The sequence below is a fragment of the Stegostoma tigrinum genome, chromosome 18 (genome assembly GCF_030684315.1).
Source record: "Stegostoma tigrinum isolate sSteTig4 chromosome 18, sSteTig4.hap1, whole genome shotgun sequence".
Classification (NCBI taxonomy): domain Eukaryota; kingdom Metazoa; phylum Chordata; class Chondrichthyes; order Orectolobiformes; family Stegostomatidae; genus Stegostoma; species Stegostoma tigrinum.
Window position 1 is genome coordinate 48,654,291 of NC_081371.1, and position 25,849 is coordinate 48,680,139.

General features: G+C 40.1%; 1 protein-coding gene across 1 annotated transcript; it reads right to left on the bottom strand.

The window, feature by feature from the left end:
- Positions 1–1,343: 1,343 nt before the first annotated feature.
- Positions 1,344–23,771, bottom strand: LOC125460966 (GLIPR1-like protein 1). The gene is made up of 8 exons (XM_048549209.2): positions 23,613–23,771; positions 17,988–18,236; positions 15,162–15,277; positions 10,421–10,506; positions 10,312–10,338; positions 10,122–10,218; positions 3,996–4,266; positions 1,344–1,424 (listed from the first exon to the last, which is right to left on the bottom strand). The coding sequence occupies exons 1-8, from the start codon at positions 23,769–23,771 to the stop codon at positions 1,344–1,346; spliced, it is 1,086 nt and encodes a 361-aa protein (XP_048405166.2).
- Between the last annotated feature and the right edge of the window lie 2,078 nt (positions 23,772–25,849).

Sequence of the window (25,849 nt, forward strand, 5' to 3'; positions counted from 1 at the left end):
ATCAGGGAACTCACTTTATGAGATCCACCTGGCTGACCTCGTTCTCTACAAATATGAGAGAAAGAATTCCTGGACAGTAACGGGTTTCGTTCTTAATAGGATAAGTTTTACAAGTGAAGAAAGTAAACAGTTGTACATTAGGCTTCTGTCAGAAGGTTCTGGAATAGTATGTTTTGGCTTCTGGGAAACATCCGTCGCTTGAAGAAAGCTTTTAGTTTCATTTCAGTTTGACAGAAATCTTGTTTGAAGCTGCAAGTGTAAAAGTTTCTCTTGAAGAAGGGAGATACTTCAGAAGTGTTAAGAAACAGTTTACCTTTATGGAAAGAATTAAGTTTGAAATTTACAGATTGTAACTGTTTGTTAAAACCCTGAAGGTGTTATGTGAAGCTATAAAGATGTCTAAGCTCAGCTGTGTGAAGATTCAAGGAAGTGATGATTGGATTTTTTACCAGGAATTAAAGCATCAGTTAAGTTAAACCGATGTGTTAGAGAACGGACTTATCTCTGGTGTGACTACTATAAAGGGACGTGATTGGATTTTACAGGATGATATTTTCATGCGTGATGACATTTTTAAACTTCTGTTATTTGTAAATTATTTGGCTTACTATGTTTTTGCTTCATTTCCTTTGCATAAGTAACTGACGCATTATTGAATGATAGAGCAGTCCAAAGAAGCTGTGTTGAGAAACAAATTGGGAAATGCACTCCTGGCCTAATTCTTATATTGTTGTTATGATCTTTTATCAGAATTCAACAGACGGAAGGTCTTTGATTTGAAATATTGACTTTTGTTTCTCTTTCCACAGATATTGCCAGACCAGATGAGTAGACTCCTTCAAATCAAGAATGTGGCTGTCTCAGCCCTGAATATAATTAATGACCCAGTATCTCACAGCTCTCTAGGGTAAAGAATTCCAAATATTATTATTGGTGATTAAATTCCTCCCCATTGCCAACCTAAATGTGAGAATCAGATGCTTATAGGAAGATAATGGAAAAACACTAGTAAAGTGCTGTGTATTCAGTAGTGGTTTCTACAACAAGTGGTCCTTACTAAACAATTACCTAGATTCAAACTGAATGAGGGTAAGGAAGATGGGAGACCATGAATGGGGAAAATACTAGGAAAGGAGCAGAATACAGTGAAACATGGCACACAATTTTTAAAAAAAGCTTGGACAAGCAGTAGAGAGCAGGATTAAGAGCAAATACAGAAAAAGGAAATAGCTATAATGCAGCTTGTGTAATTTGACCACACGACCCTGAATCAGCAGTTACTGAGAAGTCATAGGCCAGCTAAACTGCACAAAATAACTGCGACATTCCTCACAAGGAGAAGCTTAGGGCATGAAGAGCAGATGGTGAGTCATCAGATGAGCCTTCTTGTCTACGTAGCTTTCAGTAAAGTGTTTGACAAGGTTCTGCACGGTAGATGAGTATGTAAGGTTAGATCACATGGGATCCAGGGGAGTTAGCCAATTGGATACAAAATTGGCTTGAAGGCAGGAGACTGAGAGGTGGTGGAGGGTTTTTGTGGACTGGATGCCTGTGACCAGTGGTGTTCCACAAGGATCATTGCTGGGCCCACTGTTTTTTGTTATTTATACAAATAGTTAGTAAATTTACAGTTGACACCAAAATAAATGGTGTAGTGCACAGTGAAGATCATCTTAGAGTACCATGGAACCCTGATCAGATTGGCCAAAGGCCTAAGGATGGCAGATGTGGAGTTTAATTCAGATAAATGTGAGGTGTTCATTTTGGTAAGGCAAACCAGGGCAGGACTTATACACTTAATGTTAGGGTACTGGGGAGTGTTGCCGAACAAAGAGATCTAGGGGCGGAAGTGTATTGTTCCTTGAAAGTGGAGTTACAGGTGGTGGTGGTTGGATAATACGCTTGGCACACTTGCCTTCATTGGTAAGAACATTGAATGTAGGAGTTGAAATGTCATGTGGTTTTACAGGACAATGGTGAGGCTACTTTTAGAATACTGTGTACAGTTCTGGTTGCCCTTCTATAGGAAGGATGTTGTTAAACTTGAAAAGATGCAGGAAAATGTTTACAAACATTTTACCAGGACTGGAGGGTTTGAGCTACAGGAAGAGTCTGAACACGCTGAGACTTTTTTTCCCTGGAGCTTTGGAGACTGAAGAGTGACCTTATAAAGGTTTATAAAATCATGAGGGGCATGGATAAGGTGAATAGCCAAAGTCCTTTATCTAGGATGGCGGCATTCAAAACTAGAGGGCGAAAGTTTAAGGTGAGATGGCAAAGATTTAAAGAGGACCTGACGGGTAACTTTATTAATGCAGAGAATGGTGCATGTAGGGAATGAACTGCCAGCAGAAGTGGTGGAGGTGGATGCAATTACAACATTGAAAAGGCATATGGATGGATATAATGGAAAGGAAGGGGAATATGAAAAGGAAGGGGGATATGAGCCAATGGGACTAGGTCAGTTTGGGACGTCTGTTCAGAGGGGATGAGTTAGACCACAGGTTTGTTCCAGTGCTGTAAGTCTCTAGTACTAGAAATCAAAGGATCCAAAATCACAATGTAAGTTTGCAATGCCTAGAAAAGGGAATGATTGACACATAGCTTATTTTAAATCAATGTTGCATGTAACCATTATTTGCAAATTTGTATAAATATACTGTTTTGAGCTGCAAACAGTGGAGTGTCTCTGAGCTTGATTTAGAGGACCTGTTCTACATGCATGCGGTATAAACTTGAATAAATTTACCTTGTCACACTCCACTCAGATCTGAAGGCTCAATATTTCAAAATACACCTCCATCAACAACATATCAAATGAAGATGGTCACTAGTCATTGTGACATCAGTAAGGAGTTTAAAAACTGAGAGTAATAGATTTTTGAGGCAATAAATGTGGAGCTGGAAAAGCACAGCAGGTCAGACAGCATCTGAGGAGCAGGGAAGTCAGCATTTCAGGCCGAAACCCTTTGTCAGGACTGGAGACTGGGACAGGAGCCCAGCATTAAATAAACAAAGGTGGGTGGGGTTGGTGAGATGGAGATAGATGGAGGCAGGTAAGGGGTTATTGTAGTTGGTCAGTGCGAAGGGTGGAGTGGATAGATGAGTTGGACGATGGACAGGTTGCAGGTGGAGAGACTTTGAAGATGGTGAAGTCAATATTCAGGCCATTGGACTGTAACTGTCAAGGCAAAATATCAGATCTTGTTCCTCTAATTTAAGTTTGGCCTCACTTTGACAGTGGAGGTAGCCTAGGATGGACATGTCACCGTGGGAGGGGGAGTTAAAATGGATAACAATTGGAAGGTTGGGTTGGTTGGTGCATCCAGGGTGCAGGTGCTCTATGAACCGGTCCCCATGTCTGCATTTGGTCTCCCTGATATACAGGAGACCACACTGGGAGCAAGATACAGTTGGTGAGGTTAGGTGAAGCACACGTGAAACTCTGCTGGATTTGGAAGGATGGTTTGGGGCCTTGGATAGAGTTGACAGCAGTGTAGGGACAGGTGTAGCACCTCCTGTGGTTTCAGGGAAAGGTATCCGGTGTGGTGGAGGGGTTGGTGGTAAGTGTGGAGCTGATGAGGGGATGGAAGGGAATGGTCACTATGGAAAGCAGACAGGGGTGGGGAGGGAAATATTTTTGGTGGTGGGGTCTGATTGTAGGTGGTGGAAATGTTGGAGGTTGGTGGAGTGGTAGGTGAGGACCAAGGGGATGCTGTCCTTGTTATTTGTGGGAGAAGGTTTGAGGGCAGAAGTGCAGGAAATGGGGGAGATGCGGTTGAGGACATCCTTAATATCAGAGGAGGGGAAACTATGGTCCCTAAAGTACGAGGATATCTGTGAAGTCCTACAGTAGAACACTTCATCCTAGGAGCAGAGGCAGAATTGAGAGTATGGGATAGCATTTTTGCAGGAGGGTGGGTGAAAGGAGGTGTAGTTGAGGTAATTGAGGGAGTCATTGGGTTTGAAATGAGTGTCAGTAGTCAGTCAGTTACCAGAGATGGAGCTGGAGAGGCCCAGGGAGGGGACGGAGGTGTCAAAAATGATCTAGGTGAATTTGAGGGGGTGGTGGTAGATGTTGCAAAATTGATGAACTGTTCAAGCTTCTTGCAGGAGCACAAGGTAGCACCAATATAGTCATCAATGTAGCAAAGAAATAAGTAAGGAATGGTGCCAGTGTAGTTGTTGAAGAGGTACTGTTCCATGAATTTTACAAAGAAGCAGGCAAAGCCCTGGCCCACATGGGTGCGCAGGCTACCCTTCTGGCTTATGGGATGTGGGAGGAATCAAATGAAAAATTGTTGAGGGTGAGGACCAGTTATGCCAAGCAAATGAGAACATCGATGGAGGGGGACTGGTTGGGCCTATGGCAGAGGAAGAAGCGGAGGGCTTATAGCTATCCTTGTGGGGAATACAGGTGTAGAGGAACTGAAAGTCTGTGGTGAAGATGAGGTGTTGGGGACCAGGGAATTGAAAGTTTTGGAAAAGGTAGAGGGCATTGATTGTGTTCTAAACATAGATGGGGATTTCCTGGACCAAAGGGGAAACAAGTAAGGTCAGAGATGAGCTTGGTGTGGTAGGAGCAGGCAGAGATAATGGGTTGACCAAGGCAGTCAGGTTTATGGATTTGGTGTAGAAGATAGTTCCCCAACCCCACACTTCTATCAGGCTGGAGGCTGTGGACCAGAGATCTCCCAAGGTAATGAGTTTGTTGATGGTCTGGGAGTTGATGGCTTGGTGATCAGAGGTGGGGTCATGATTGAGAGGATGGTAGTTGGAGGCAGAGTTGGCGTCTGGCCTCAGTAGAGGTCAATTCACCATACTACCAGCATGATGCCCCCACCTTGGAGTCTGCTGGAGGCAGGAGAATGGGTTGTCAGAGGGTGGGTTGGATTGTCATTCAAAGAAATAGGCATGGAGATGAAGGAAAAAGAGTTGACATCAAGGTATATGTGGAATTCATTCATGTGTGGGCGCAGGGGAACAAAGGCGAGTCTTTTGCCAAGGACTGATCATTCAGCCTCAGTGAAGGGAGGCCTGGGGAGAATGAATACCCAGCAGGGCTTGGGCATGGGGCTGAGTGTAGAGTTGGAGCGCGAAGCAGGGGTGGACACTTCATTGGGAGTGGGTGTGTGTACAGGAGCTGTCACGTGTGCGGAAGTGGAAATAATGACTTGGTCAGTGGCCGTCATGTGGTTGGCCCTCATATGTTCGACCATGATATTGAGAGATGTGAGTTAAGTATCCATGATCTCACTGAAGGATTCTCAACCGGCAATCTACAGGTTCTAAGCTTTAAGAATCGGGATCAGAATGCTATTGCAAACTTTATCCAACCAGAAGATCACAGAGTTCCTGAGAACCTGTAAATTACCAAAGCAACGTGACTGGTTACAAATGTACAGTTCACTAGCATGAGCATTTGTCCCAAAGCCTGCTCCACCATGCAGTGAGATCATGGCTCATCCGATCAAGATTCACCCAGATGTGGCAGCCCTGATTCTAGGCAGTTTTAAGAAATATGTGTCATTAGGTTTTAGGAATCATCACTAACATACTCATTAGGTTTGGAGTGTGTGCAGCTTACTTGTGTGAGACTTGTGCAAGGAATTTTGATTGACAACACAATTTAGTGAAAATGTTGATCATCACCCAGCTTTCTAGTATCCAACCAATTAGTTCTACCATTACGCCAGCCCCTTCAGCCTGGTTAGCACAGATGGTAAACCTGGATAGCTGATCACAGGTTGGCGGATTTAATGCATCAGAAAACAGTCTTCTGTTTTACCACTATTGGTGCAGCAAAGGTACAGCCACAAAGGCATGTTACTGTCCCACCCAGCTTAGCAAGCCCTTACACTCCCTCAAGGAAATATGATGCTCTTGCCTGAAAATATTACTCAAAGACTATTTGCATAACCAATTTAATGGTTATTAATTCACTTTTCTCCTGGCTCCATGGGAACCAGCGTTGTGATACAACATTGAAAGCACCAGTACTTTTCAAAGTGCCAGTCCTGGAGAAAATGTGTCTCGGAATTTTGAAACAAATTCTATCTGATCATAACTGCATAACTTGGGAGACCTGGGGAAAATAAATGTAATTCTACAAACTATGAAGACAGCAACAGTATTTTTCAGAAAGGTCATATCGCATATTTTACCATAATCAACATATCTCACTTTATGAAAAAAAATGGATTTTTATGATTCATCCACTGCCTCAATTTTTCCCATAATCATCTATCCTCAAGGGTTTTTGACTTTCAGTTAATAATCTCATTATTATACTTTAGTTAATGTTTACTCTGTTGTAGTTTTTGATTAATGATGTACCTGATTCTTAGTTAATTATTTCTTCATACATGGTTTCTGAACATAATTTTTCCCGTGGTTGTTAATTTCCTTCTTGTGAAGTTTTTCCCATTTTTGAGATACGTACATGTAATTACGGAAGTGTTGCTTAGTACCAGCAACAATTTTCACTTAAGTAAAAAATATTTATAATGATTGTTTTTAGGGGAGATCCTTGGAAGTTTTATAATTTAAAAGGCAGAAGCAAAAATGGAAACAAAAGGCTTGATCTTACTGAATGCTAGCATTAGTTCAAGGGACTGGATGTCCACTCCTCTTCCTATCAAGGTCAACAAATGCCATTGATAATGGATACATATTTAGTGAATTGGAGGCTAAATACCAATTATGGACTGACTGTGCCAAAAGATCTGTTTCTGAATACTGCTCCTCCCTACTAAGTTGCTCTAAACATAAATAAAGCAGCAGCAATAGAGGGAGTTCACTTGATACATCCAAGTATATCTTGAAAATGAATAACAATTGCACCGAGTGAGTGGCTGGTGCAGTGCCTGAGATGTTGTGGTACCTGCATGTGGTGGCCCTGCATCTCATATACCCTATGACAAAAGAATGGCACTGTTCAAAAATTGAAGCTTAAGGGAATTAAACTGGGCCTTATCAAGGAAACATGATGAGAATGAAATAAAGATTTTGCTGGGAATAAGGATATCAAAGTGCATGTATGGCAAAGGTTTGGCAATTTGATAAAACCCATCAAGTTCACTAATGTCCTTTACAGGAGGAAAATGTCATCCTTACTTGGTCTGGCCTACATGTGACTCCAGAACCACAGCAATGTGGTTGACTCTGACCTGCCCTCTGGGCAATTAGGGATGGGCAATAAATGCTGCCGAGCCAGCAATGCCCTCATCCCATTAATGAACAAAAAAAATCTGCATGAATGGTGTTGGAAAGGGCAGGCCAAAAATTACAGCATTTGGAATTTCATATTGCAATTACAAATGATTTAGAGGAAAATTTTAAACAAGGACAAGGGGGCTGAGGAAATGGAAGAAATTGGGAGGTAATAGGTTCTAATTAGTGAATGAGGATATAAGGCAAATATTTTTAAAGGAGCAAAAAACTGGTGAAAATAATTCAAGCAGGTTCTTGAGCTTTGTTAGTTTCCAAATATCTTGCTGCACAAAGCCTGATATCAAAACGCTAAATGTATTGATTTTCACAGGAAAGACTTAAAAGTCTTAGAGATTTGGATTTTTGACTAGACAGTTCACAGTGTACAATTTTTGTTATTTATTATCATTACTTATATGGATCCATGTTCATTCACTGCCTGTTAAATAGATTATGAAAATTACTTTTTACCCAAAGTAAACCATGTACTTTATTAACAAATACGAACTTCATCAATTGCTTGAAGTTAAAAATGGAGGACGATATACAAAATGCTATGTAACAACTCAATCTAAGTAAATGAAAAACTTTGCAAACAAGATTAATTGCTTAATAAAATGTGATGCGTTGACATCCAAAATCTTCAGCAGTGTTCAAGAACACAGAACACACAGAAACTGTTTTAGAATATCATTCCTATTGATCATTGTAAAAACAGGATCTTAGTCAGGAATATTACAAGGATAAAGTATTTTTTATATATAACATCAAGCTAACCCTTAGTACCAAGCTAATAATTTAAGGTCGGTGTTCAATATTTTCCCACACGGTTGCGAACTCCTGGCACAGCAATCGAGAATGCAGCAGTCTTCTCAAAAGCAGAGTTCCAAATGTGTTAGCAATTTCAGGGGTCCTAAATGCTTTAATCACTTCTGCAGAATTTAAATGATTGTACACACAAGGACTTCTTATACAGTGAGGTAGTTGGCGCCAAATAACCAGTAAGATGCCCAAAGTTCTGATTCAAGTGCTTGCAAGCTTGACAGATTGATTATTGCACCTAGGTATCACAATGACCAAAGATGAAAATGGCTACACCTTGTGGGCTGCCATTTACCACCATGACCACCAATGGCTGCAGTAACTTGGCAACATTAATTGTGTATTGCTGTCATCCGTTACATTCATGTCTAACACTTGTAACAGAATCTGCCTGTCAACCAACAGCAAAGGAATGCTATATGAAGACTCTTTACTTGAAATAATTTTTTATTGCATATCTGTCACCTTTTGTAGGTGGATGGGACAATATCAAAATTAGGGAAATGAATATTTTAATTTGCAGAATTTCTTTAAATGTAGTTGGACGTTCACCCTAACACAGGATGAATGGATTCCCTTACACTGGAGCAATCTACAGCAAGCCATGATTTGTTGGACTGTATCCACCCACCCAGCCAAACCATGCGCCAGTGCTTTCTAATACGACGGTAGAATTTGGAAATGTGTTTGGAAATGCATTTATCCATTTCTTTCAGAAATACCCAACTGTAAATAAAAAGGAACCTGCAGACTATTTGCAATTGGCTAGGAATGCAAGTATGTATTAGTATGCAGTGAGGTACATTTTTAAACAAAATAATTACATGTCCAAAGTTTTTGAGAAGATTTGTAACTCGGATTGCGGACAAGGTTGTAGACTTGCTCACTGAGCTGGTGTGTCTGATTGCAAGTCTACAACCTCAATAATTATGAGTATTCAAAGTTAAAAGTTTACTAAAAATCCTTAACTGTGGAAAACCATTTAAAAAAAAGGTCATAAATGTAAATACTGCCCAGTTGATATTCTATGTCAATACACAGTAATATTTCATTAGTGCGCCAGCATAGTGCCAAGTTAATTTTAAAACATAACAGCCAAATGTTTAAACCTTAAACAGCTAAATTATACAAGAAAATTTCTTGAAGCTGACGGATTCCAGAGCAAGACAGAGAATCAAACTGCATTCTATCAGAGATATCTATTGTGCTTCTACTTTGGCAATTGGGCTAGTTCAGGAAGACAGAAGTATGGCTGAGAGAAAAATGAGACCATTGGTACAGCAATTATTTCCATTTTAGTAGTCAAAAAAAATGCAATTGATTTAGTTCTCTCCAGAGCAGACAGCTGAATGATGACAAGAAACATTGCATACTTACATATGTAGTGAGTATGCATTGCCTGATGCATATTGATACACGCAACTATAGGACTTGTAATACAACATTGTCTCCAGTCATTTGACATTTGTACCAAATGCCTATCTGCTGTTTTAATGTTGCATTTGATGTCGGCACAAATGTAACCAATATGTTGATTTTTAAAAATTACCTTTATAACTACCCTTTTACGACTGAAATCAATCTATTAAAAGCCACTACCAAAACAGCAGTGCTGAATTTATAACTGGCATGTTATTCAAAAGCAAAAGGCCTAGTTGTAACAGAAACAGTGCAAATGTGACTATTGCTTTGGCTAGAAAGTTAAAATCTCAAACAAGATTTAAAATAAAATCAAGGACCACAGGTCTGCTCTCCAGCAATTTCTGTTTTTGTTTTAGATTAAGTTTTTTGTGGCAGCTGATAAGCACATGGAATTTGAATTCTATAGATTTGGAATTTCATTTAAATATATTTGGCTTAATGAGTAAACATTAAGACCTTATAATAGTAGGATTTCAGTAACAACGGAAAGTGATAACAGGTATGTGACCGGCCCATGGAGATGCCTTTATATGCTTGAGTGACGATCATGAAGCAGTATTGTTGGAAGAGAATTCAGTTTCTCAGTACCTCATATCCGCCTAGTTGAGCCAGAAGAAAACAAAGTAGTGCCAGAAATGCATGGGATATATCTGATAAGTTATCACCATAGAATGTGTATTAAAGTAATAGACATAAATGTCAGAAGGCAGTTTGACAATAAAGTGGAGGCAGATCCAAAGTCTGGATTCCATTCGGGGTATTCTATCAGAAAGCAAAAGAAAAACATGTAACTGGTATGTAATGATATTGCTAATATTACACAAATAGAATATTGGTATTAATATGAAAACATACGGGAAATTTCTTCACGATCTGGTTCACCTGATGAGAAAAAAAGTATGTCAAAAATTAATTGAAAAATTGATAACAAAAGGTTAAAATTATATTTTATTAATTGACTTACTGCATAAATTGCTCCTACAAAAATCCGAACCACAAGCTGTACAAGGTGCTCCTTTATCGTATGGTGACTGTCCTTCACGATTTCCACTGCAAAAAAAAAACCTGTCTGTGGTCCTGAATTTTATTTCCAACAAATAATATTAACACATAAGACAGTACATTGGAAGCATCTTGTTTGACATTCCCAAAAGAAGTTAAAATGAACTTGAAACAGCGTAGATGCTTAATACTTAAAAAGAGACTAAATCTTGTTTTCCTGGTCATTGCATGGAGCGTGAGAAAAATATTGGTGATATACAAATATGAAAATTATGAACAGAAAACTAGTGGCTCCAAGAAGCCTGCTTCAGATTCTTTTGAGTAATTTAGCAGCTTGAAGGAAGAGTTATGGGCATAGGATGGAAAAGCACAGTTGAGAGAGATCAGGCGTAATCTCATTGAAATTTAGTAAAATCGTGTGATTGTGACTTCCAGTTTCCTTTAATCACATTGTGCATATTCCTGCTTCTACCTCAACAAATTTGATTGGAGAAAATGAAAATTCTAGCTGTTTGAACCTACGGCAGTCAATAGAATTTGGGGATAATTTTGGCTTTGAGTGGTAAAATGAAAAACAATACTGACAATGAAAATAGAGGACAATGTTTAATGAGTAACCAAGCCATAAAAATATTACACTATCACTCAAAATCAATATTATCATAAGGAGTTTATATTTACAGCAGATATTTATAGCTCATTTCCTTTGACAGGTGTAGGCCTGTAAAACTAAGTACAGAAAACTTCCACGCTCAATGATACATAAAATTACAGCAAACAAATACTAACAACAATAGCCAAACACACCATTAGAATATATACAGAGGACAGAAGGGCAGCTGTCTACCCCAACATTAGCTGGTAGCATACTTTCTGTAGCAGCTGAACAGTTAAGGTGGTATGTGGCTTGGAGGAGAACTTGCAGATAATGGTGTTGCTTTGCATCTGCTGTCCTTGTCCTTTGAGATGGTAGAAGTTGCAGGTTTTAAGAGTGTTAACAACCTCTGCCATCCAGCAGGACAAAGTTCAGGTCTCTTCTTTTTTTGCAAGGGCACATTCAATAAATAAATGAAAATTGCTTTAACTGGAAGGGGGATTGGTAACCAGAGGACTCAGACTTAGGGTATTTGGCAAAGAGAAAAGTTTCAAGGATGGAGCAAGGGCATGGGAATGGTTTGATTGCTCTCTGAAGAATCAATAACAGCTGAATGGCACCCTTCTATGTCATAATGACTAAAGAACAAAGTATGTATTTTTGGATGGAATACATGGATGGAGGGGTCGCATGTTGCTCAGAAATACAAAACAGCACAAGGATGGATCTTCATGGGATTCCACAGGAAAGCATGTGGACAACAGAAGGCAGAACTACTGTAAAATGATTCTTCTTCAGGCATGTGTGTGAACAGAAACAAATGAGGACAGTTTCATCCAGCTGGACAAAGGAGAAGAGAAATTTTAAAAAGACGGTGGCATAAACAAAGGCTACAGAGAGACTGAGGAGGGATAGTGTAAAATCACATTCACAGATACAAAAAGAGTGTTCATCTGTCACTGTCACAAAGTCCATTTCATTACTATTACCTGCCTGGAACCCTGAATAGAAGGGCACAGACATGGAATTGCAAAGAAGGGCATGGATACGCACTGAAATTATTGCTCATACTTAAATATAACTACGTAGGACATGGTTCACACCAGGCCTTACCAATAATGATTCTTGAGCTTGTTGTCTGATAATCTAAAACAATTTACTGTGATGGTTACACAAGCAGCTCTCTAAAGACCATGTACAATCGTAGTTTTGTATTTCTGGCATAGTTTTGAAATGGCCTCTTTTCAGCAGTAATAAACTGGTGGAAAGCAGCTTATCCAATTGATAACCTTCAGACTAGTCACAAAGAATAATGAGTGATCAATCTGTTTTTTGCTGATGGACAATCAGTATTCCACGGTGTCCCAAACAGTTAATGTGGAGGGCTGCTCCCCCCAGGGAGAAACCAAGATGACTTTTTGATGACGCATGATGTCTTTTTAAACTAAAAACCTTTGAACTCTATGCTAACTGTATCCTTTTATTCCATGCCTATTGATGTATCTGTCAAGGTGCCTCTTATACGTTGCTATTGTATCTGTCTCCATCGCTTTCTCCAGCTGCACATTCCAGACACTGACCACCGAGAGTAAAAAAAACTTGCCCCTCACATCTCCTTTCAACTTACCAGCTTTTACCTTAAACCCATATTTCCTCGTAACTAACATTTCTATCTTAGGGGAAAAAAAAGACTGCCTATCCATTCTATCTGTGCATCTCAATTTCGTAAACTTTTTCAGGTCATCACTCAGCCTCCAATGTTCAACTGAAAACAAAGTTTGTCCAATCTCTCCTTGTAGCTATTACACTCTAAACCAGGCAACATCTTGGTAAATGTTTCTTTATCCTCTCCAAAGCCTCCAAATCTTTCTTGTTGTGTGGTGTCCAGAAATGTACAAAATATTCCAAATGTGGCCTAGCTATACTCTATGCCCCAACTGAAGAAAGCAAACATGTTATATGCCTTGAACAAAAACAAAGTTGCTGGAAAAGCTCAGCAGGTCTGGCAGCATCTGTGAAAGGAAAACACAGAGTTAACGTTTCGGGTCCAGTGACCTTTCCTCAGTTCTGCAGTACTTGGTTCACAGCGGGCTTTACCAATAATGATTCTTGAGCTTGTTGTCTTCTGAGGAAGGGTCACTGAAGTGTGTACCCGAAGCCTCAGGTCTCTCTGTTCTACAACAGTACCCAAGGCTCTACTTTTTAAATGCGTAAGTCCTGACCTTGTTGCTTTATCAAAATGCAATACCTCACATTTAACCAATGTTACCCTACAAATAAGTCCATGTTTTTTCCTAGTATCTGTAAATCCTATCTCTAAAGGATCTTTTCCAATAATTTCCCTACCAAAGACCTAAGGATCATAAGTCTGTAATTTCTGGGATTATCTTTGGTGCCCTTCTTAAACAAAAGGTACAATGCTGACTCTTCTCCAGTCCTCTGGAACCTCCTTTGTGCCTAAAGTGGCTACAAAGATTTCTTGCAAGGCCCCTGCAATTTCCTCACTTGTCTCCCTCAGCATTCTGTGATAAAATCTCAGGTTCTGGGGACTTGACTACCAGAATGCTTTTCAAAACATACACCTTTTTTTTATATTGATAGTCCCAGAATTTCCTTCTTGAGACTCACCATCCATCATGTCCTTCTCCTTCAAGAATACCAAAGAGTCTGTCCAAAAGAGTCTGCTTTCATGCTGTATCATTCTGTGATTCTATAAAGACATAATTTGTGTGGTGAGAACAGCCCTTCCCCTATCAGATCCTTCACCTACTGCACACTGTCTTCAGAGCACGTGTGGGTGTGAAATGACCATTGTGCCTGTCCATTTGGAGATTGCCTTTGCTAAGGTGGTCTGGAAAGACATGTAGTGATTTTTATTGAGGTTCATCTGGGTAGCATGGTAACGCAGGATTTTATTCTACTGGCTGTTCACAAGGTCTTACACTGAGACAAACTGCTGTTGAAGTCAATCAACTTGATGGAACACACTTGTGTTCTCTGCAGAAAACCTGTGGTCTTCCACTGAAATGGGCCATCTGAAATCAAGTGCTGCAAACTGACACATTCCAAGGTACTTGACTGCATACTGAGGACACACTAAAGTAACACAACTGGGAAAAGTTATTGTCTACAGACATCGCCAATAAGCACACCAAAGGTTTAGGACTTAAGCAAAATTTGAGGCTGCAAGCATCAGAGAAGGTTCGATATGAAATGTAAATGCATATGTAATGAGAAACAATACCAGAAGAAATTAAACTGCTATACTTGGTCAATGTTGAATTTAGACGGTATTGTAATGCATTCTTATAAATGTTGTGAATAAAGTTCATTTTCAGGAAAAATGCATTCGGATTACTGAGCACCTTCTGTAAGTGAGCGAGTCATATCTTAGACATCACACTTTCTAGCCTATTCTGGCAGCATTGCAATAACCAGAGTGCATTAAGAATTCCTGCGCTCCCACTTCCCTACCTCTACATTACCTGTCATCAGCAAGATATTGTTCCCAGCCCCATCGGGAAACCTTTGTGCAAAGTAGGCACGTCATAGTATCTAACTTTTTAATCTGTTTCCCAGGTCCACAGAATCCAGCACATCAAATGCTAAAATTTACAAGTATGAACGGAGTATACAGAACAAACACCTAAATTGTAAAGATTCTGCCTTTCACAGATTAATGTATTTGCTAGCAAACGCAGAATTATCATCATTTTTATGATTAATGCTCATGTACATTTTGGACATTTAATTCTTGGCAGCAGTGTAGCAGTTCCAACAAAATGCCTTAATGTTGTTTGAGATTTTGAAACAACAGTTAATAGTTCAGATTGTAACAAACCTAAAAAGACTAAGGTAAGTGATGCTATTGTGTGATATCTCATCATAAATTCTGCAATTTTCTACTCTTACCATGTTCAATTGCTACCTGAGTTTTCCAACTTTTCATCCCAAAGTTAATGATGTTTTCTAATAAAATCAATTGTTCTAATGGTGCATAAGATCAATTGTTAAAATGAATAGCAGTTTTCTGCTATTCATTTACAAACAAAAAGATTATTTAAGTTAATTAAATAAAGGTAGTACTAAAAATTAAACAAAGGCTTACCTGGGTGAGTAGTTACACACAAATACTGATCCATCTTTTTCAATTTTAGAATCTTTAATCCCTTTGGGACAGTAATTAGCTGCACAGCCAAGTTTGTAACTTTCTCCCCAGACAAGCTGGAAAAAGTGTAAAAATTACTCAATATTTTTGTAGCAATAATTAAAACTATTATACATACAGCAAATCAATGTGATAGATTAAAAAGTATATTATTCTTTTTCAGAATTTTTTATCTGGCTAATTTTAAAAATTTGTTTTTTTTTAAAATAAAAAAGGAACAATTTTGCAGTTGTTCCCAATCAGTCTTCAGTCATTTTGATGACGAAGTAAAGAAACATATTTTCCAGTGGGCTAAGGGTGTTAAAAAAGAAAACTCATTGTCATACTTTAGAAAGGCAGCATTTGTAACCACTTCCTTGAATCTATTAGCATGCAGCACAAACTAAGGTGGTATTGCTTGGTGTCATTACAGACGGAATACTAAAAATTGCACCTTGTAAATGTGTGAACAGTTTGGAAGGCTTTTGAGTTTCAGTTATTCTTTACCAATTTAAATTTTGAACGAACACTTAAATGTACTTAAGTCGTCATGATTTGTATGAGAATTAATGCATGAGTCTTTCAATCTATGGCTTAGTGCGTAAAAATCTTGGGCTGCTTAACAAAAATGTACTTATATTAGACATAAAATTAACAACTGATCTAGCAACAACTGCCATTTGAGGAAAGAATTCCAAACATCTACCACCTTTTCCGCGTACAGATGCTTCAGAACATCTCTCCTGAATGGTGTGGCCTGATTTTTAGGCTATGCACCCTAGATCTAGAATCATCAACCAGTGGAAATAGTTTATCACTATTTTACTTTACTCTTCCTGTTATTATCTTGAAGACTTTCATCACATCAACCAACACTAAGGTCAGTGGAGTTGTGGATAGTGACGAAGGATGCTGTAGGTTGCAGAGAGACATAGATAAGCTGCAGAGCTGGGCTGAGAGGTGGCAAATGGAGTTTAATGCAGACAAGTGTGAGGTGATGCACTTTGGTAGGAGTAACCGGAAGGCAAAGTACAGGGCTAACGGTAAGATTCTTAGTAGTGTAGATGAGCAGAGAGATCTCGGTGTCCATGTTCACAGATCCTTGAAAGTTGCCACCCAGGTTGACAGGGCTGTTAAGAAGGCATACAGTGTTTTAGCTTTTATTAGTAGAGGGATCGAGTTCCAGAACCAAGAGATTATGGTGAAGCTGTACAAAACTCTGGTGCGGCCGCACTTGGGAGTATTGTATACAGTTCTGGTCACCGCATTATTATAAGGATGTGGAAGCTTTGGAAAGGGTGCAGAGGAGATTTACTAGGATGTTGCCTGGTATGGAGGGAAGGTCTTACGAGGAAAGGCTGAGGGACTTGAGGCTGTTTTCGTTAGAGAGAAGAAGGTTGAGAGGTGACTTAATTGAAACATATAAAATAATCAGAGGGTTAGATAGGGTGGATAGGGAGAGCCTTTTTCCTAGGATGGTGACGGCGAGCATGAGAGGGCATAGCTTTAAATTGAGGGGTGAAAGATATAGGACAGATGTCAGGGGTAGTTTCTTTACTCAGAGAGTAGTAAGGGAATGGAACGCTTTGCCTGCAACGGTAGTAGATTCGCCAACTTTAGGTACATTTAAGTTGTCATTGGACAAGCATATGGACGTGCATGGAATAGTGCAGGTTAGATGGGCTTGAGATCGGTATGACAGGTTGGCACAACATCGAGGGCCGAAGGGCCTGTACTGTGCTGTAATGTTCTATGTTCTATGTAACCTTTGAGAAAATAGATCTAATTTGTATAATGTCTCATCATAACTAAACATTTGGAGTCCAGGTATCATTCTTCTAAAACTATATTGGACTCCCTCGGAGTCTAAAATATTCTTCCTAAAGTGTGGTGCCCAGATCTGCTCAGTACTCCAAGTAGGGTCTGAAGAAATTTTCTGAAGAAGGGTCTAGGCCCGAAACGTCAGGTTTCCTGCTCCTCTGATGCTGCTTGGCCTGCTGTGTTCATCCGGCTCTACACCTTGTTATCTTAGGGTCTAATCAGGGCTTTGTATAACTTCTACATCCTTATACTCTGATCCTCCACGTATAAAGGGCAACAATCCAGCTGCCAAAACAGAAACACGACAGGACAAGGGCCAGCCGAACTTTTGCAAGTGTGTCAGCCCCGCAGAACACATTTTCTGCGAACCCCTTTTGGATTTTCCCTTTTGACAACTTTTGCTCCAGGCCAACATTCTATTAGTCTGCTTGATTATTTTCTGCAGCTGTTTGTGGCATTTTAAAGATCTATGCACCTGAATTCCCAAGTCTCTCTGGACATCCACTGCATTTAACTTCATACCATCTAGATAAAATCCTGATCTTTTCTTGTTCAGTCCAAAACAGATAACCTCACACTTGCTTACACTGCAATCTATCCATCACAGTTTTGCCCATTCACCTAGTCATTAATAAACGTGAATAATTGAGGCCGTACACAAATCCTGTGGAACATCACGAGTCACATCTTGCCAATTTGAGTGCTACCTATTATCCCTAATTTGTCATCAGTCACTCGACCAATTTCCCAGCAATGTCGATAATTTTTCCTCATTTCCGTTGGCTTTCATCCTCAGTTAACAGTTTTATATGGATATATGAAGATAGATATGTATCCTTAGAAGGAAATTCTTATAGTCCTGTTCAATCAAATCTCATCCAGGCAACAGTATGTACTGATAGAAGGCTAGAGTTTAAAGTAAAATATCTTGCACAAGGAGGATAGTAGAGGTAAAGAAACATATACCTGGGTATAACGTTCGCACATGTTTTTCTTGTTGCATTTATTGTTATCAAAATCATAATATTTTTCTTCATCATACCATTCTTTGATAGCATTTTCAATAGTAAAGCGGCCTGATACAACATAGATATTTTCTCCTACAGTCTCAAAAATCGGATGGGCTTCTCCTTTTCTCTTCAGGTGTGGATTATGTTTAGAGCTGCAAGTCTTGCTCCATGCGCTTGCAGTTTTAGCCAGACCTGCATCCCAACTCTAGATTTGTGGGAAAAAAATTACAATGCCATAAAGCTAATTCATCTCATACATTAAATTTTACAATTAACTTTGTCAGTCCAGTGCATATGACCAATAATAATAAAACTCAGTGATAATTAAGCAATTGGCACTCACTTCCATTTTGTATTTTTCATTGTATGTTATAGATATCATTTCAGCATTTTGGTAAACAGCTAAAGGCCTTAATGAAGAAGTTTAGTAATAAAAAAAAAGTTTAGCTACATTTCTTAGTTTTCTGAATTAATTGTCCGAATCAATTGTAAATTAAAGTACATGGAAAGAAATCTTTCAAGTAGTTACTTTTCATAATGTAAATAGGAGCCCTGAAATGTTTGGACTAGAGTCACAGTCTTTCACTATACATATCAGAGCATGACAGACTAGTGTTTAAGCCCGTTCTGCCTGTGCCAGCACTTTGAAAGAAATATCCAAACAGTCCGAGTTCCTGCTCTTTCCACAGCTCTGCAAAACATTCCCCTTCAGATTACTAATCTATTTACTTTTTGATTGAAGGAATCAAAAGTTTTGATACGAAATTCAAAGGAATACTTCCTGTACATGGAAACAGGAAGTTACAAAAGAAATAGCAGCAGGATAGACAGACTGGGTGCGTGAGACAAACTATGATAACAAAGTTAACGATCGGATGTCAAGGTTAGTCATTTCCAATCTACAGCAAATTAAAACATTTTCTTAACGGTGAAAGATTAGGAGCTGTGAAGAAAAAGTAATGATGTTATTTTTACAAAAAAGACAAGAATTGATTTATAATAGGAGTATGCACTTATACAAAGTTAGTGTCAATTGGTCATGCTCCAGCCACAATTAATGGTCTATTTCCAGTATTAACTGGTATTGGTTTATATTAAGGAGCAGATTTGCCAACACCCATGAATAAGGTATAAAGAGGTTAAAACATAATTTAAAGAGAAATGTTCATGTCTCAGGAGGGACTTATTAAAATCATGCTGTATAAAACGTATATTTTGTGAAGATCATAATGTAACAGCATAAGAAACAGGAGTAGACCAACCAGCCTTCATGTCTGACTTATCATTTCACTATCATGTCTGATTAATCTTAACTCTACTTTCCTGCACTACACCCATCAACAGTATCAAATATGTATCAATCAATCTCTGTCTTAAATTTACTCAATCATCCAGTCCTCAGGAAGTGTAAAATGCCAAAAAGCATTGAATAAAAAAAAACAACATCCAGTTCATGAAATTGATCCATCATTTCCCTACTTTTGATCATTTGACACAGAATACAGTGCAGAATCCATCTCCCTAACTTTGCCACAAATTTATTTACTTTTATCAAACTACTCAGACAAGAAACAAATTCTGCAGATTTCTTCATGATCATCCATGGAATAAGAAAGATCGAACTTCAGCCTAATCAAACCTTCCCAGAAAGTTGTTGAAAGTACGTTGCAACCGCAGCTCAACGCCTCAGTCTCTAAGGTGATAGTCAAGGAGCATTAAATGCATTTTAAAAAACTTAAACGTGAAACAATTATTAAATTAATAATCAATAGGCATGCAAAATAAAAGCAAAAAAAACAGTAGATGCTGAAAATCTGAAACAAAAACAGCTTTACTGGAGAAACCCAAATGATCTGGTGGCAGCATCTGAGCAGTGAAAGCAGAGTGACCCTTCAAAGGACTCCATGTTAACTACGCTTTCTGTCCACGTTGCCACGTTCCCCCAGCAATTTTTGTTTTTATTTGTAATTAGCAGACATGTGATGCCTTATATGCCACACTACTGACCTTTGCAATATCTCACCACCCTTACATGCAAATCTGGGTTTGTTCAAAGGTAACATTAACACAAACAATTTTGGCTGATACTTGCCTGATACATGGAGCGATTAGCACTACTGCCTCACAGCACTTGGTTTCCAGGTTTGATTCCAGCAATGCATGACTGTGTGGAGTTTGCACATTTTCTCTGTGTCTGCGTGGATTTCCAACTGGTACTCTGGTATCGTTCCACAGTTAAAGATGTGCAGGTTGAATGGATCAGTCATGCTAAATTGCCCCATAGTGTCTATGGATTTGCAAGCTAGGTGAATTAGCTGTGAAAAATGTGGGGATAGGGTAGGATGGCTGGATCTGGATAGTTGGACCGTTGGTGCAGACTCAATGGGCCAAATGGCCTCTTTCCGCATTGTAGGGATTCTATAATATGACCAACCGTTACTGTAACAAGTAAAGTTGCCATAATCCCAGAGGACCGTTAAGACATCAGAAACAACTAGTGAGAGTTTAATCCAAGGGTCACTACAGACAGAGTCATAGATTTATACAGCATGGAGGCAGACCCTTTGGTCCAACTTGTCCATGTCAATCAAGTTGCCCAAACTAATCTAGTCCCCCATCCCTCTAAACCCTTCCTATTCATGTACTTATCCAAATAACTGTACCTGCATCTATCACCTCTTCCGGTAATTCATTCCACATGTAAACCACTGTGTATGGGGAGGGGGGAAGAATTGCCCCTCAGGTCCCTTTTAAATTTTTCTCCTCTCCATTAAAAATATGACCCTAGTTTTGAACTCAGCCACCCTCGGGAAAAGACACCTGCTATTCACCTTTCTATACTCCTCACAAATTTATACCTCTAAGGTCACCCCTCAACCTTATACTCTCCAGTGAAAAGACTCCTAGCCTATCTTATAACTCAAATCCTCTAGTCCTGGCAACATCCTGATAAATCTTTTCTGAACCATCTCCAATTTAATACCAGCCTTCCCATAAAAGGGTTACCAGAACTGTACATACTATTCCAAAAGTGGCTTCACCAATGTCCCGTACAACCTCAATGTGACATCCCAACTCCTATACTCAATGGTCTCAGCAGTGAAAGCAAGTATGCTAATCATCTTCTTAACCATCCCATGTATCCGCGATGTATCCTTCAAAGAACTATGTACCCGAACCCTTAGACGTCTCTGTTCAACAACACTACCCAGGGCCCTAACATTAACTGTGTAAGTCCTTCCCTCGTTTGTTTTACCGCAATGCAATACCTCACATTTATTCAAATTAAACTCCATCTGCCACTCCTCAGTCCATCGGTCCAATTGATCATAATCCCTTTGTAATTGTTAACAGTCGACTATACCACCAATTTTGATGTCATCTGCAAACTTACTAACTATGCCTCCTAACGTCACCCTGTCTCCTACTGTCAACCCAAACTTGTAACCAACTGGCAAGCTCGTCTTGAATCTCATGTGATCTAACTTTACTAACTAATCTACCATGCGAAACCTTGCTAAAGGTTTTACTAAAGTCCATGTAAACAACACCTACCATTTTGCCCTTAATCTTTTTGGTTACATCCTTGAAATCTCAAGTTTTACAGACATGACGTCCAGTGCACAAAGCCATGCTGACTATCCCTAATCAGTCCTTGCCTCTCCAATTGTTTGTAAATCCTATCTCTCAGAATCCTCCCAACAACTCACCCACCACTGATTTCAAACTCACAGGTCTATAGCTTCCAGTTCTCTCCTTACAGCCTTTCTTAAATAAAAGCACATTATCCACCCTCCAGTACCTCACCCTTCGCTGTAAATAATACACATATCTCTGCTAAAGGCCACACAATTTCTTGCCGTACTTTCTGCAATGTCATGGGATACACTTGATCAGGTCCCAGAGATTTACCCACCTTTGTATTTTTAAAGACCTCCAGCAATTGATTTGATTTATTATTGATAACAAGGTGTCCAGCTGGATGAACACAGCAGGCCAAGCAGCATCAGAGGAGCAGGAAAGCTGAGGTTTCGAGGTCCAGACTTGATGCTGCTTGGCCTGCTACGTTGATCCAGCTCTCCACCTTGTTATCAGATTCTCCAGGATCGACAGTTCCTACTACCTCTGATTTGATTTGTTGTTGTCACAGAGCTAAGTACAGTGAAAAGTTTTGTTTAGCGTGCAATACAGGCAGATCATAGCACACAAGGACAAACAAATCAGAGGGTGATTAGAGAGACAGAGATAGAGAGAGAGACACAAGGTTACGCTGCACAGGAGGTGCACAAAACCAAGGTCAACATTAAATTTGAAATTACAGGGGTCCACTCAGCAGTCTGATAACAGTGGGTAAGAATCTGTTTTTGAACCTGTTCATACCTGTGTTTATGCTTGTGTATCTTCTGCCTCGCGGAAGAGGTTGGAAGAGTGTATACTGGATTGGGTGACATCTTCGATGATGTTAGCTGCCTTTCCACAGCAACGAAAAGTGTGGGTGGAGTTCATGGCTGGGAGTTTGGCTTGCATGCTGGTCTGGGTTGTGTTTGCATCCTTCTGTAGTTTCTTACGGTCCTGGGCAGAGCAGTTGCCATAACAAGCTGTGCTGCACGTCCTCTTCTCAGGTAATCAGAGAGGTTGAGAAGGCGAGTCCTTCAATGCAACCTCATCCAGTGCAGGATTTGAATCTAGCCTTGTTGGCATCATTCTGCGTCACAAACCAAAGGACTCTTGTGGTGCATTTGTAGTATCACTACTTTTGAGCCAGGAGCCGCGAGTTCTAGTCTCACCTACTCCAGAGGTGTGTGATAGCATCTCTGAACAGGTTGACTGGAAAATAGTAACTTTTTGCATCACAAACTGCCTGAACTATCCAAACAACTCATAAAACTTGTTAGCGCCAGGGTCAGCGGATGATGAATGAATGAATCCACCGCAAACCTCAATATGGGCTATATTTGAACCGGAAAGATTAGGCACTGAAAGGTTTAAAGTAAGTGCCATGTCAACGAGTCCAACTCAACAAACAACTAACTTCCCCACCATGGTTCTGGGGTTTACTGCGTGTTTTAGAAGGTCTCAAACCATTTTAATTTCAAAACTTATTTTGATTTTAGGAAGTATTCGCCCGTCAAGATCACATCACCATGAACAGGAAAACGAGTGTTCCTACACGGATAGTTCAGACCTGAGAGCAGCCTTGAAACCACTTGATGGGCTCAAGTCCGTACTGGGTCCGGGTCGGACTCGAAACTGCTTGACCTCGTACCCCGGCCCCCGGAAAGGCAAGGGTAACCTTGAAACGGCCATAAAGCCCACCCTTCCTCTGGTAGGGGGTAACCTTGTAACTATCTGATAGCTTCAACCTGGTAAAGGGCCGCCGGTTAAAAGGCGCATGCGCAATCTCCTCCCTACTGCCAACATTCGAAGCCCGTTCCCGCGTTTTTATGCGTTGCTAATCACCGACGCGAAGCTCCTAGAAATAAATACTTCGCCCTATCTAACCTCTTTGTTTCACTATTTCCCTGCAACAATCTTATCAAATGCATGATTTAAATGGAATTTTTTCCTATGTAAAGTTTACCATGAAGTACATGTTACTGGCTCCCGGTGTCACCCCGGAACGGTACCGGTTGTGCTCGTCCACGCATTTCTTCACAAATTCTGCGTCCATGGGGTACTTATACGCGTCGCCGAACGGCGAAAGGAAAAACAGAGACGGTAACGAAAGGAATACTACCATCGCCATGGGCTGAAGTCGCGTTGAGTGAGGGCGCCGCTGATGGAGGCGGGACCGGGTGAGGGGGAGGGCTCTCCTGGAGGGTGGGTTCTCAGAGGGAGGGTCTGCGTGGAAGGAGCACTTAACCTGAGTAAAAGGAATGTATTGCGAAGTATTCACATTCCCCCTCCGCCCCCTCCCCCCCCGGACGCTACCTTCGCACCACGTTCCTTTTACACAGACTAAGCCACCCTAATACCCTACTGCCACACCCTGCCCCTTCTACCCAGACTGTGATTCCCAAGACCCTCCTTCTGGGTAGAAGGAGCAGGGTGTGAGGGTAGGGTCTCAGGGTGGCATAGTCTGTGTAAAAAACATATATGGTATGAAGATAGGGCCTTGGGGATCATAGTCTGCGAAGAAAGGTCAGGGTGTGAGGGTAGGGTCTCAGGAATGTTGTGGCCTGGGTGTGAGGAGATGATATACTTGCCACAGAGTGAGTGTGGCAGAGGCTCATTAAGCCAGTACTGGGGGTAGCAGGACAGTCAGAAGAGTGATAGATTGACTGGGCATATATTCATCAGAGTCGAGAAGGATAATAGATAATCTGATTGATACATATAAAATTCCAACAGAGCTGAGTGGAACTGAAACAGAAATTATGAGAAAAACTCAGGAGGTCTGGCAGCATCCGTGGAGAAAAAGCAGAGTTAATCTTTTGGGCCCAGTGACCCTTCTATTTATTGGAATTCAGAAGACTGAGAGGTGATGTCTTTGAAACATGTCGATTTACATGTTATGAGAACATTTTCCTGGTTGGGTTTCTAGAACCAGAGGACTGAGATAGGGATAGATTTCTTCATGCAACGGGTATTAAACTCTACCATAGAATTCTCTATTATAGAAGGCTGTGAAGGTCCATTCACTGAATATATTCAAGAAAGAGAGAGATACAGTCATTTGTCAGTATCTGCAAGGGTTTTTTCCTGAGAACTCCTGTGAACATTGAAAATCATGTGTGGTGTGTGGAACTTGTGTAAAAATGGCAAGGATTTGCTTTATGTGTTAAAAGCATTAAGGGGTATGGGCCAAATGTGGAAATATGGCATTGAAATAGATGATCCTACTGAACTGCAGTGCAGGGTTGAAGGGCCAAATGATTTAGATGAGAACGTAAAAGGCATGGTTAGTAAGTTTGCAGATGACACCAAGATTGGTGATGTAATGGACAGTGAAGAAGGTTATTAAAGATTATAAAGAGATCGTGATTAATTGGGTCAATGAGCTGAAGATTGGCAGATGGAGTTTAATTTGAATAAATGTAAGGTATTACATTTTGCTAAAACAAACAAGGGCAGGACTTATACAATTAAAAGAAAGCCCTAGGTTAGTGTTGTAGAACAGAGAGACTTCAGGGTTTTGGGTACATAATCCTTTGAAGTTTGCAAATGGGCTGGGTAAGAAGATGTTTAGCACACTTGCCTTTGTTGCTCAGACTTTTGAGTATAGGAGTTGTGTCATTACATTGAGGCTGTACATTATGTTGGTAAGGCTTCTTCTGGAGTACTGTGTCCAGTTCAGGTCGCCCTGTTTTAGGAAGAATATTATTAAGCTGTAGAGTGTTCAGAAGAGATTTACCAGAATGTTGCTGGCAATGGAGGGCTTGAGTTATGAGGTGAGGCTGGATAGGCTGCGACTATTTTTCACTGGAATTCCTGTGTTTTGAAAGTTGATCTTATCATTGTTTATAAAATCATGAGCCATATAGATAAGATGAATGCAGGTGTCTTTATCCTAGAGTGCATCATTTCAAGATGACGGGGCATATTTTTAAGGTGAGATAAGGAAGATTTAAAAAGACATGGAGACAATGAGGTCTTGAAAAGCCAAAGGAATAGTTTCAAAGAATCCCGTGGATATGGACCATTGAGTTGCCATCCTAGTCCTGCCCTCCACTCATAACATTCGACACAGATGGGTGTTTGAAGACTATGATCCACAGGCCCAGACTAAACTTCTGGACTTCAAAACTGTTGTCCTTCCCACACTGCTATGTGGAGCTGAAACATGGACTACCCACAGTAGACACCTTAAAGCACTGG